We start from the raw sequence: 14554 nt of genomic DNA, 5'->3' as shown, positions 1-14554 counted from the left end.
TTTGCTGCAAGCAGAGCCAGTGCTCTGAAGGCTGGAATGTGAAGCATGTGCCTTTTCTTGAGTTCCCGATTCCAACCCTAGCCCGACCAGATTGGAAGGCAGAAGTCTACAAGCCCGCCTCTTTTTGGTTTGTTGAGGGTTGTGCTTGACACAAATGGTTTGGGGAGAGCCTGGTTTCTCCCACGAAGGAATGTGAAGATACCGTCCAATGCAGCAGCCGGCAGGAGAGAGTAGCCTCAAGCCGATGTAGCTCTGTGTGGTATACCTCTAGAGCTTTCTTTTTTGGGGTAGGGTTCATTCATTCTAATTCATTTTGTATTTTGATGCTCTGGACTAGTGTGACTTCAGGGCTTACTAGATTGAATTACCACTCAGTGCTAGAAGGTTCAGAATGAAATCCAGTTAATTGAAGATGGACCTTTTGCAAATGTATTGATCCAGACGGAATGACTCTCTTTGGATGGATGCTCGTGGAAATTGTTTTGGCGGTCAGTAGGAGAGGCTGACCTTTATTCCAGAGGAAGTTCCCTGCTTTTAGAAGAGTAGAACAGGACTACGCAGCTTTGGGGGAGCCTTCTGTCTTGTCTGTCAGAACATTGCAAAAAAAACAAAAAAAAAAGTCAGTCGAACCTCCTAACCGGAAAAGTGAGTCACTTGGGCTTTGGCCCTCTTAGAGCCAATTTCCAATTGGCCTTCCCTATTCCACTTGCACAGTGGTGTGGGGGCACCATGGCTGGCATGAGACTCCGGGATCTGGCATCCTCCGAGTTGTACCGACGCCGGCAGGATCGGCAGAGCAGCACTGGCTTGTCCCTGAATGGTGGGGCAGAAACATCCGGGATACTTGGGTAGGTCTCTTGAGATGAAGGGGCTGGTATTATTGGAATGTTTCCTAAGGCATACTTGTCTTCTTTTGAGGTAGGCTTTTGTCTGTAGACAGTCTCACTAGGCTCAAGGTGATGTATTCCTTTCTGGCAAGTGTGTAAGAGAGCCTGGGATGGAGGCTCCTGGTTTGTCACAATAACAGGAAAACCATAGCAAGGAAACTTTTCCTCTTTGAATCATCTTCCAAAATTCTTCAGATTCAGTGTCCTCTTCTTTCTGTCAAAGGCAGAAACAGGACAACCTGTTTCAAAAGGAGAATAACTTGTAAGGATTAAGAGTAGATGCAGTTCTTTTTTTAAAATGAGATTTTTCATGGATTTGGACCTTGTGATTACCCAGGGTCAACATTCCCAATCAGGGCCTGTTGATGATTTGATCATTCTAGATAAGTCATTTGCTGGTTCTCTTCACCCTTGGATAGCTTTGGCCAGTGAAAGAAAATACTCTACTGAACTTGAGTTACTGAACTTGAGATGCACCCCAAAAAGGAAAGAGAGAAATCTAAAGAAAATAATCAAGATGTTAGGTCTTAGATTTGACTTGCCTCTTGTTGAATGCTTTGGTTTTTGTCTTTAAAGTGCCTTATGCTTAAAAAAAAAAAAAGACATCAATGTTGATTCCCATTGACTCTCCCACCCCTCTCATAGAAACTTCCCTTGTAACAAAGACTTACAGTTAAGCAAAATAAATCAACCCATCATCCATGCCTGAAGATTTATGGCTCCTCTGTGCTTCTGGCCTTCCCCTTCTATGCCAAGGACCAGGAGGAATGCTTCACTCTGGGTCCTTTGCAGTCATACTTGCTCATTGCATTGCTAAGAGTTCTGAAGTTTTCAGTGGGGTTTCCCTTTCCAACACTGCGATGGTTCTGTAAATTGTCTCCTGGTTCTGCTTACTTTGCATGTGCTGCTTCTTACAAGTCTTCCCAAGTTTTTCTAAATTCTTCCATCATCATTTCTTAAACAGCAATAATATTCCATAATGTTATTCCATAATAAATTCCTCAATTTACTCTGTGCCATCGAATTCACTGGAATCAAATCATACTATATCAAGTATGTTCGTGATCAGCCTGCCCTGTACCCTTAAGTCACCACTATTCATTTCCTGACAGAAAACAACTATTAACCCTTTGGAGGCCAGAGAGTCTAAAGTTCTTGGTCCTATGAGCACAGCATTATCCAAGAGGAAGTCCCATTTGCAGGATATTATTGCTCTGTATGAGCTGACAGGAAATCTGCACTTTGACTTTTTAGACCCAAGGCTGAATGTGTATTGTTCAGGTCATGAGAAAAAAAAAAGGCTCTGTGATCAGTCAATGAACAAATATTTTATGGAGAACCTCTTATGGTCAAGACACTCTGCTAAGTTATTTGGAAGTTACAAAAAACTAAAAGATATGGTCCCTGCTCTCACAATCAGGTTAGGGAGATAAGACAGACATAAAATCACTAAAAATAGATTCAGAGTGTGGTAGAATTGGAAAGAAGCTTGGAATTTATTGAATTCAATCTATTTTATAAGAGAGGAAACTGAGACCCAGACAGGGGAAATAGCCCACAGTCTTATAGTTCCTGGCAAACTCTCAAGTAGAACCTGAGTTTCTGGATTTTATCTCACAAAAGAATATATGTTGCTTCAAAACAGCAAAAATTCCAGGGAGGAAATGATCCCTGGGGGCTTTTTTGGCTTCACAGAGGAGCTGGGGCTTGATCTGGGCTTTAAAGGAAGAGCATGACTTAGATAAGAGAGAAAAAGGAGCTTTGGATGGTGAAGGGTCTTACAGACCAAAAGGATGGGGGAAGCTGAACCGCAGGGATAGAAATGTATATTTTGTACATTTGGGGATAGTGAGTTGACCATGGGTGTTTGGAAATGGGACTAGAGACACTTGGCTAGAGAGAGTGTTTGTATATCGGGAATAATCAGGGTTAGAAAGATGGGATTATTCAATTCAGTTCATTTTGATTCTACCCAGAGAGTGTTTATGAGGTGCCCAAGATGTACAAAACCCTAGATAGGTGTTGGATGAAAAAATAGCTTCTCCTTCCCCGCCCAACCCATCTTGCATTCTATAGGAGGTATTGACTTGTTTTTTGTTTTGTTTTGTTTTAAGTTGTGTTCAATACTTCCTGATTCCATTTGGGATTTTCTTGGCAAAGATACTGGAGTGGTTTGCCATTCCCTTCTCCAGCTCATTTTACAGATGAGGAAACTGAGGCAAACAAGATGAAGTGACTTTCCCAGGGCCACACAACTAGTAAGTATCTGAGGCTAGATTTAAACTTAAGAAGATGAGTCTTGGGGGCAGCTGGGTAGCTCAGTGGATTGAGAGCCAGGCCTAGAGAAGGGAGGTCCTAGGTTCAAATTTGGCCTCAGACACTTCCTAGCTGTGTGACCCTGGGCAAGTCACTTGACCCCCATTGCCTACCCTTACCACTCTTCTGCCTTGGAGCCAATGCACAGTATTGACTCCCAGACAGAAGGTAAGGGTTTAAATTTAAAAAAAAGAAGAAGAAGAAGATGAGTCTTTCTGACTCCAGGTCTGGGGCTCTACCTACTGTGCCACCTAGTCACCCCTAGGAGGTGGGATAGAGTAGTTACACGGATAAGTAAACACAAGATAATTTAAGGAGACAGCACCAATTAGAAGAAGGGGTAGAGAGAGGAAGGAGGGGGAGAGATAAGCAAAGGCTTCTCACAGAACAAGGTACAAATGCCAAGGTTTCTAAGAGTGGGAGGCAAAGAGAAGGTGCATTCTAGGAGTCAGGGTGGGAGATGTCAGGACAGTTTGGGGGATTACAATGGAATGGAAGGTAGAAAATGTAAAAGGGAGTAACGTGAAATAAATGTGGACTAGAACCAGCCTGGAAAAGTCTTTAAACACCAAGCTGAGATTAAAAAAAAAGAAATAAATAAAAATTATTTTACCCTAGAGGCAACAAAGTCACTGAAGAAACTTCTTCAGCAAGGAAATCTCATGGTCATTTTGGGTTAGATAGAATCCAGAGCTAGAAGGAACTTTAGGATTCATCCAGTCACTAGAATATAGGATAATAGGGGATCCTGAGCTAGAATTTATTGTTATGAAGACTGGAGTTGTGTGAGAGTGAGCACTAAAAACCAATACATCAACATGTACTGAGCACTTATTATGTGCCAGGCAGGGTTCTAAGCACTAGGAATGTAAAAAGAGGCAAAAGACAGTTCCTACTGTCTAGAGACAATTTGGTGGCTCAGTGAATAGAGCACCAGATTTTGAGCCAGAAAGATCTGAGTCCAGATAGCTGTGTGACTCTGGGCAAGTCACTTAACCCCTATTTGCCTCAGTTTCTCATCTGTAAAAAATAGGGATACACTGGAGAAAGAAATGGCAAACCATTCCAGTATCGTTGCCAAGGGGGAAAAAAAAGAACAGCACATGGGGTCACCAGGAATTAGGCACAATTGAACAACAAAACAACAACCCTCAAGGAGTTTACAGTCTAACACAGGAGATAATATGCAAACAAATATATAAAATGCAAACTAACTACAGGACAACTAGGAAATAATTAACAATGGGAAGGCACTAGAATTAAGAGGGTTTGGGGAAGGCTTCCAGGAAAAGATATCAGGTCTCCTGACTTCCAAACCAGTGCTCTTTCAGCTTGGTTTTGAAGTTTGACCTCTGGGGCTATGGCCAAGGTTTATACAGAGGAACTGACCCTTTGGATTACCAGCCTAGAATACCATGAGTTCTGAAGGGGAAGGGGAACCCCTGATCTTTCCTGTGAATGAGTTAGTTCTAAGTTCTCCAACCTCTGAGAGTCTATGCCCATTCTTCCTTGGTTGTCTAGAGAACCCCATACGAGGGACTCAGAATTGGGGCCCAAGCTGAGTTATTCCCCAGGTGGGAGGGAGCCTGTTCCTCCTTTTTTTCTTATCATTTGGTCAACCTGCTTGCTGCTGTGTACTCTGTCTCTGCATTTTTGCTGTCAAAGTCCTCTAGATTAATCCCTCTTACCTCTAGGACAAAGCCTTGGATGCCTTACTCCAGCTTCTGCTCTGATCCAGCTTCTACTTCAAAACCTTTAATGATGAACTTCTTATTACTCCATAGTGAACTACATTCTGTTTCAATATAGACATCTTTTGTTTTGTTATTTAAAAAATATTATTTTATTTTCCTCAATTACCTGTAATAATTTTTAATATACATTTTTCCAAATTTATGAGATCCAAATTTTCTTTCTCCCTTTCCTCCCACCTGCATTAGATGGCAAGCAATTTGATCTAAGTTATACATGTACGATCATGAAAAACATATTTTCATATTGATCGTGTTGGGAGACAATACTCATGTAAAACCAACCCCCCCAAATAAAAACTCACACAAATAAAATAAGGTGAAAAATAGTATGCTTCAATCTACATTCAGACACCATCAGTTCTTTCTTTAGAGCTAGAGAGTATTTTTCATCATAAGGCTTTCAGAATTGTTTTGGATCATTGTATTGTTGAGAATAGCTGTATTTCTCAATTAATCATCATGCAATATTGCTGATACTATGTACAATGTTCTCCTGGTTCTGCTCACTTCATTCTGTATCAGTTTATGTAGATTTCCCCAGCTTTTTCTGAAATCATCCTTTTCATCATTTCTTATGACATCATAGTATTCCATTACAATTATGTACCATAATTTGTTCAATCATTCCCTAATTGATGGATGTCTCCTCAATTTCCAATTCTTTGCCACCATAAAAGAACTGCTCTAAATATTTTGCATCTGAACATTTTAATTAATTAATTAAGAAAATTTTTCCATGGTTACATGATTCATATTCTTTTCCTCCCCCTCCTACTACCTTCCCTCCCATAGCCAATGAGCAATTCCACTGGGTTTTACATGTGTCATTGATCAAGACCTATTTCCATATTATTAATATTTTCATTAGGGTGATCACTTAAAGTCTACATCCCTAAACATATCCCCATCGACCCATATGATCAAGCAGTTGTTTTTCTTCTGCTTTTCTGCTCCCACAGTTCTTTCTCTGGTTGTGGATAGTTTTCTTTCTCATTAAGTTCCTCAGCATTGTTCTGGATCCTTGCATTGCTGCTAGTAGAGGAGTCCATTATGTTCGGTTGTACCACAGTGTATCCGTCTCTGTGTATAAGTTTCTCCTGGTTCTGCTCCTTTCACTCTGCATCAATTCCTGGAGGTCATTCCAGTTCACATGGAATTCCTCCAATTCATTATTCCTTTGAGCACAATAGTATTCCATTACCATCAGATACCACAATTTGTTTAGCCATTCCCCAATTGAAGGGCATCCCCTCATTTTCCAATTTTTTGCCACCACAAAGAATGAGGCTATACATTTTTTGTACAAGTCTTTTTCCTTATGATCTCTTTGGGATATGAACCCAGCAGTGGTATGGCTGGATCAAAAGGCATACAGTCTTTACTATAAATATTTTTGCACAAATAGGTTCTTCCCCCCCCCCCCATTTTAAAAAAAATCTCTTTGGGATACAAACCTAGCCTGGTATTGCTGGATCAAGGTATGCACAGTTAGCCTTTTATTCATTGTTCTAAATTGTTGCCCAGAATAGTTGAATCAGTTCACAACTCCACCAACAACGCATTACTGTCCCAATTTTGCCACATCCCCTTCAAAATATATCATTTTCCTCTACTGTCACATTAGCCAACTTGATATCTTATTCTGAGGCTTATTTCTTGTACCAGCATGGATGACAACTCCTCAGTTTTGAGAGTTGCTAATGGCTAAAATATTTCTACTGGAAAATAATGGGAAATAAAATTGAAAAGCTATCTTTTAAAAATTATCTGTTGGGGCAGCTGGGTAGCTCAGTGGAGTGAGAGTCAGGCCTAGAGACAGGAGGTCCTAGGTTCAAACCCGGCCTCAGCCACTTCTCAGCTGTGTGACCCTGGGCAAGTCACTTGACCCCCATTGCCCACCCTTACCACTCTTCCACCTATGAGACAATACACCAAAGTACAAGGGTTTAAAAAAAATTATCTGTTCATCTATGCTCAAAAGATTGTCTTCCCTTTGATCCAGCCATGCCACTGCTGGGGTTTTACCCCAAAGAGATCATAGGGAAAAAGACTTGTACAAAAACATTTATAGCCATGCTCTTTGTGGTGGTAAAAAATTGGAAAATGAGGGAATGTCCTTCAATTGGGGAATGGCTGAATAAATTATGGTATCTGTTGGTGATGGAATACTATTGTACTCAAAGGAATAAAGAACTGGAGGAATTCCATGTGAACTGGAATGACCTCCAGGAATTGATGCAGAGTGAAAGGAGCAGAACCAGGAGAAACTTATACACAGAGACGGATACACTGTGGTACAACCGAACATAATGGACTCCTCTACTAGCAGCAATGCAAGGATCCAGAACAATGCTGAGGAACTTAATGAGAAAGAAAACTATCCACATCCAGAGAAAGAACTGTGGGAGAAGAAAAGCAGAAGAAAAATAACTGCTTGAATACATGGGTTGATGGGGATATGATTGGGGATGTAGACACTAAATGATCACACCAGTGCAACTATCAATAATATGGAAATAGGTCTTGATCAATGATACTTGTAAAACCCAGTGGAATTGGGCATCCGCTATGGGATGAGGAGAGGTTGGGGGAGAGGGAAAGAACATGAATCATGTAATTATGGGAATATATTCTAAATAAAAAATTTTTTTAAAATTTATCTGTTCATATCTTTTGCCCATTTACCAACTGGATGAATACACACATCTTAAATGCAACATGTCCAAAACCCAAAATGAGTTTAGTATCTTCCCCCAACTCTCCATTGCCAAACTCTCTCCTCTTTCTAACTTCCCTATTACTTTGAGGTATTATCTTCAACTCCTCCCTCCCATATACAATCTATTGTCAAGCTTTCTAGATTTTACCTTACTAACATTTCTCCAATACAGCCATTATCACTTTTGCCAACAATATGGTGCAGGCTCTTGGCTTATGGTTGTCTCCCCATCTCAAGTCTCTATCCACTCCGGTCCATTCTCCACAACTATTAAATTGAAAAGTTAAAGACAGACCATATCAACACCTCTTTCACTTTAAATAAACGATAGTGGCTCCCTATTACCTCTAAAATCAAACATTATGTCTTCTGTCTGGCCTTTCATAATCTACCTTTCATAATCTACCCCTCCTACCTTCCAAGTTTCTTATTCCTTACTCCCTGCCCCACTCTCTCTTTGGAGCCAATGACAACAGCTTCCTCAACACTCCGTCTCCAGATCAATCATTTTCTCTGGTTGTCCTCCATGCCTGAAATACTCTTCCTCCTCATCCTTTGGCTTCCCTGGCTTCCTTTAGGTCAAAGCTAAAATCTTACCTTCTAAAAGAAGGTGATCCCCACCCCCCTTTTAAGAAACTCTTACCTTTCGTCTTAGTATCAGTTCTAAGACATAAAGGTAAGAGCTAGGCAAACTGGGTTGAGTGACTTGCTCAGTCACACAGCTAGGAAGGGTCTGAAGTCACATTTGAACTCGGGTCCTCCAGACTCCAGACCTGGCTCTCTAACCACTGTGCTACCTTGATACCCCTTAATGTTAGTGTCTTTCCTCTCCAGTTTTTCCTTTAAATAGTTTGTTTCAAAATAGTTGTTTGTATGTTGTTTTCAGATCAGACTGTGAGCTCCTTTGAAAGCTGGGACTTTCTTTTTTCTTCCCTTGTCTCCCTAGTGTTTAGCACAGTGCCTGGCACACAGTAAATGTTTGTGGACTGGCTGACTATATAGTTAGAAAATTCTTTTTTATGTTGAATTTGCCTTTCTTCCTGATCCTTTATAATTATGGTTGATGATTGTGTGAATCAGGGTTCTTTCAAAGTTGTGTTTCTTTATGATGATATTATTATATAAATTGTTTGCTTCACTCTGTATCAGTTTATTTAAGACTTTCCAGGATTTTCCCAAACTACCACATTTCTAGTTTCTTACAGTATTCCATTCCATTCCTGGTTCTGTCCTTTGGATTCAAGCACAACATAGTCCCTCTATCTTTCACATACAGCTCTTCAGCTATTTGAAGAAAGCTATCATTTCCCCATAATAACAATAATAATAATAACAACTTATATTTACACAATACTTTCAGTTTTACCAAGCACTCCACTCACCCAGTAAGAGAGATATTATCTTGTTTTCTCCCATATGTCTCTAGGCTAAGATTAACAGTAGTCTTTTTAAGTCACTAGCCAACATCTTTAATTCATACTCATGAATTACTATAGACTCCAGAAGAACCAACCATAGCTGTTCCAGATTCGTCTAATGAAAAACCATTTGCAATAGTGGAACTGGATTTTAAAAGGTAGCAAATGGGAAGTGAGTTGGGCAGCCAATCAATAATAAGAGCTTATATTTAGATTGCACATTAAGGTTCATAAAACCCTTTTCTACCAAAAATCTTGTGAAGTATTTAGTATTTAGAAGTATTTAGAGAACAGAACTATTGAGAGATTAAAGGCTTTGCCCAGGGAATAAAGAGCACAGATGTTCCAAATCCAAATTCCATTATGTCCCCCATCTCAGAGCTATAATCAATTTTTCAAAAAATTCTTACCTTCCACATTAGAATCAATAACTGTGCATTTATTGGTTCCAAGAAGAAGAGCAGTAGAGGTTAGGCAATGGGGGTTAAGGGACTTGCCCAGGGTATCGAGGAAGTGTCTGAGGCCAGATTTGAACCTCCCATCTCAAGGTCTGGTTCTCAATCCACTGAACAACCTACCTGCCCTCTATAATCAACTTTTGATAATTTTATTATTTTTATCTTAATATCAAATTTCCACAAGAATTTTCTGAAGTTATATGATTTAAATTGTCTCCTTTGGGCAACTAGGTAGCTCAGTGGATTGAAAGTCAGGCTTAGAGACGGGAGGTCCTAGATTCAAATCCGGCCTCAGACACTTCCCAGCTGTGTAACCCTGGGCAAGTCACTTGATCCCCATTGCCCACCCTTACCACTCTTCCACCAAGGAACACAGAAGTTAAGGGTTAAAAAAAAATTGTCTCCCTTCCTTCTTCCCTCCCTCCTCCCAGAGCCACCAAGCAAATCAATCTGGGTTATACATATATATAATCAACTTTTGAATAGCCATGCAAATGGGATGGGAAGAAGAGGTTCAGAAAATGAATTTAGGTCATCCTAGACTAGTTCCCCAACTTGCAGTGACACGGGTGGATTGGTCCCCAGAGGGCAGCTCATTCCTACTAATCTCAAATTTCTAGGGAGAAACCTGAGAAGCTAAATTTCTGATACTTTCAATTATTGGTAAGCTTCCCTCAAACAATCAACCAGACAACTTTTGAGCAAGCTTAGTGGATAGAGAGCCAGGCCTGGAGATGGGAGATTTTGGGTTCAAATGTGGCCTTAGATATGTCCTAGCTATGTGATCCTAGGCAAGTCATTCAATCCCAATTGCTTAGCCCTCATTGCTCTTCTGTCTTAGGCTCAATATTTAGTAGGGATTCTAAGAGAGGAAGTAAGTTCTAAAAAACAAACCCTGGGACTCTATCTCTCACAGATACATACAGAATTAATGGGGCAGAGTAGGCACAAAGTTAATGGAATATCTGTGTAGGAAACATTTGGGGCAAAGGGATAACTCATAATTCTGGGTCACTGGAAGTCCCTTTTCTCCTTTCATAGAGGACTCATGGAGTTCCTCTTTATTGTAGCCCTCTGCTGGGCTCCTAGGATCAATGCCTTTGTACCCTTTGTATAGATTTTGCCAGTCTCAGCCAGAGCCCCTCTCTAACAGGAGGGGTCACTCCCTAAAGCTGCCTTTGTTTGGATGACTGACTCCTGGCTAGATGTGTTGTCTCCTCTTGATCCAATTTCTCTAATCCTAGCAGGATGCCCCGTCTGCCTCTCCTATGGCATGATCAGTGGGGAGTAGGGACGGTTAGGAGGGGGAGAAAACAGAGAAATTATAATTCTTTCTAACTGATTAAAGCATTTATTGATGGATTTTTAGGCAAATTCTTTAATATTAGATGCTAAACTGATTGATCTATTCATTTGAGGTATTTGGGTTTTTTGGATTACATTAATTAGTGTGTGTGCATGTGTGTGTGTGTGTGTCCTCCTCTCCTCCCTCCCCATATCCATACAAAAATATTCATTTTTGGCTTTAGAATGCAGTTTGAGCCTCGTAGGGAGGCTGTTTCTACATGAAAAGCTACAGAAACATTAGAGAACAGCTCTGACCATAACTGGTTCCATTTGGCCCAGGGCTATTTCTGCTGATCAGAGAAACCTACAGAAGGCACTGGACTGTTTTGTCTTACCATAATGACCTAATCTGTAGTTGGAACAATTCTGCCTCATGTCATAGATGAAAACACTCCATTGTCTCTGATAGCCTCTCAGAAACCTATACACTCTTCAGCAGGTTAGGAAACGATCATGACACATTAGTGTGTAAGCTCTTTGAGGGCAGAGTCTGCCCGACTTTTGTCTTTGAAACCCCAGCTATTAGCGCAGTGCCCTGGACATGGTGGTTATTCAGGCCTTAGAAATATGGGATTATTCAATTCACTTCTTTTTGAATCTGCCCAGAGAGTGTTTATGAAGTGCCCAAGATGTACAAAACCCTAGTTAGGTGTTGGCTGAAAAATAGCTTCTCCTTCCCCATCCTACCCACCTTGCATTCTACAGGAGGTATTCACTTGTTTTTTTGGGTTTTTTTTGGTTGTGTTCAATCCTTCCTGACCCCATTTGGGGTTTTCTTGCCAAAGATACTTGAGTTTGCTATTTCCTTCTCCAGCTCATTTTACAGATGAGGAAACTGAGGCAAACAGGGTGAAGTGATTTGCTCAGGATCACACATCAAGGAAAGGTCTCATAAATCTTCCTGATTCCAGGTCTAGTACTCTGTCCAGTCACACATAACAGGTGCTTAATAAAATATTTGCTGATTGATTGAATCACAGGCATACTCAAGTCTTAGTCCTCCCATCTCTCTCTTTCTCTCTCCTCATTGTTCTGGGACTTGATAGAAGAGCTTGGATTTCAAGCCCATTTTATTTCTCTGATTGTTTGATGCAATCAGGGACTAGGGAACTCTTACACACACACACACACACACACACACACACACACACACACACAAACACACACACAGCTACACACACTGTAAATGTCAGTAGTATTGTAAAACTTAATTGGCAGTGTTGGCTGCAGATACCAGTAGCAATTTAGAGAGTTGAGGCAGGGGGGAGTGACAAAGTATTAGGTTCTTCCCACAGCTTAGTGGTTTGACTTGCCTGCCTCTCAGACGTGCCCTTGGCTGTATCTTGCCTCTTGTCCACTTTGGAATGGGGGGCAGAGAAAGAGGAGTGGCATTTTTCTCCTTGGGGGATAATCAGGCAGACATTGCATTCTCTGTTCTCTATTGGAATGTGCGAAGGAGGAGGGAGCGCTTGGAATTTCCATTTTTCCCTCCCTTTCTCTTTTCACCCAAATGCTGTTGGCTACAGTAAAGCCCAAGCTGGGAAGGAGGACTGAGGGGATCCCCAGACCTCAGTTCTTTCTGTGAGTGCCCTGTGCTTTGATGAGCCCCTTTGATTTGTCTTTCCAACATGTTTCCTCTAGTTCAGAATCTTCCCAGATCCTATTCCATGTACGGGGGTGATAACACATAGAAGGTCATGGGAGGGGATCTGTGATGAACAGTTCCATTCATGTTGTGGTCTATGGAAGCAAGTTTGAGCCTGAGGGGCCTCTCACTCTTTGGTGGTTGTTTATTTTAAAATTTCAGTTTTGCTATTACATTTCATATTAGAATTTTCTAAAACTGGAAGGGAAGAGCCTTGGCCTTTTACTCCATCTTGTATGGCACAATCTTGCCTTAGCCCTTGTACCATTTGGAATACAAATATACCCCACAAAATGTGTCCCCTACCAACATGGCGTCACAATACCATAGATAATAGATCATAAATAAATCCTAGCTCTGGAGTTAAATTGAGAATAGAGGTGGCTATCTCTCCTGGCCTGGCAGAGGGATATGTGTAGCTCAATAAAAGGCATAGACAAGTCATAGTGGAGAGTTCTAACAAAAAGTGACCTATTGGAGAAGAAAATGGCAAACCACTCCAGTATCTCTGCCCCAAAACTTCCATGGACAATGGTCTGGTTTGCTATGGTCCCTGGGGTCACGAAGAGTAGGACATACCTGAACAACAGAGGAGGCAAGGAGTCAATCAATTAACAAGCATTTATCATGTACCTATTATGGAGTTGGCTCTGTTCAAGTCGCTTTGTGTTGTTATTGATGTTGTTTTGTCTAGTTGTAGAATGGAATGGAATGAAATAAGACAGGGGCTTTTGTTTTTCCTTTTTGCATCTCCTATAATCTGCCAGATTGTTTCAGTTGTTTCAGTTCTATCCAATTCTTTGTGACCCCATTTGGGGTTTTCTTTTCTGTGGGTTAGTGTGGTCAGAGACCATTTCATAAAGGAAGAGGGATTTGTGCTAAGCCTTGAAGGATGGAGAAAGATGTAGATATGGGGAGGAGAGAAAAGCAATCACAATAAGACCTGGCCCTTGGTCAGGGGATGGTGTGCTTTAACCGACAATCTGAAAGCCTCTATCTGGGCCCTGGGAATCACATTATGTCATCAGCTCCAGCGTTCACTGAATCAGCCAATTCAGATTTCAGAATTACAGGATTTCCTGTTTATTTCTGATCTCTCTGAGCTACGGGGAGAAAAAAAAGCCGACACATCTTTCCCATTGCTAAACTAGTGGTTACCATCAGTACAACTTTCCTTCTCTTGTGGCTGCTTGTTTTTCCATTGGACAGTTAGTGAGAAAAAAAAGAGATGCTATCTTTTAGAATGCAATCTCAATCGTCATTTTTTTTCTTTTGTGGGGGTGGGGAGAGAAAATGGAAGTGCATTCAGTTCAAGAATGATACAGGTTGAAAATACAAATATCAAATATGTTCAAGAAAGGTCTGTGACAAACAGGAGGCTGGACTTTTAAAGGGAAAAGGGATATCTGGGGCCATGTCACTAACCTTTTAAGCGTGGGCAAAAAGTAGTCTTCCCAAAGCCGTCCTCTTGGTAGCATTCCATTACCTCCTTTCTGTGACTTTACACAGGCCAGTCTCATGTCTGGAATGTGCTTCCTCTTCATCTCTACCCTTCAGAGCTCTTAGCTTCTTCTAGAACTCAGCTAAAGGGTTGCCTTCTCTACCAGGCTGAAATTACTTGGCATTTATTTTGTCTATATTTTGCATTTGCTTATCTGCATACATGTTCCTTCCAAATAGGATACAACAGAATAGAACAACTGAATAGAATAGGGGGCAGCTGGGTGACTCAGTGGACTGAGAGCCAGGCCTAGAGACGGGAGGTCCTGAGTTCAAATGTGACTTCAGACACTTCCTGGCTGTGGGACCTTAGGCAAGTCACTTAATCCCTATTGCCTGGTCCTTACTACTCTTCTGCCTTGGAACCAATACATAGTACTGATTCTAAGATGGAAAGTAAGGGTTTTAAAAAAAAAGAACAGAACAGAATAGAACAAAATAGAATGGAATAGAATGGAATGAAATAAGACAGGGACTTTTGTTTTTCCTCTTTGCATCTCCTATAATCTG

General features: G+C 41.0%; 1 protein-coding gene across 1 annotated transcript in view; it reads left to right on the top strand.

Annotated features, from left to right (window-relative positions):
- Nucleotides 1-385: 385 nt before the first annotated feature.
- Nucleotides 386-14554, top strand: part of LIMS2 (LIM zinc finger domain containing 2) — a 60233-nt gene continuing 46064 nt past the window's right edge. The window contains exon 1 of the mRNA XM_044669968.1: nt 386-848. Coding sequence (XP_044525903.1) covers nt 730-848 — 119 coding nt within the window. The 5' untranslated portion in view covers nt 386-729. The remainder of the gene's footprint in view (nt 849-14554) is intronic.

The sequence above is a fragment of the Gracilinanus agilis genome, chromosome 3, assembly GCF_016433145.1.
Source record: "Gracilinanus agilis isolate LMUSP501 chromosome 3, AgileGrace, whole genome shotgun sequence".
NCBI classification, from domain to species: domain Eukaryota; kingdom Metazoa; phylum Chordata; class Mammalia; order Didelphimorphia; family Didelphidae; genus Gracilinanus; species Gracilinanus agilis.
This window is presented reverse-complemented; position numbering and strand designations above follow the sequence as displayed.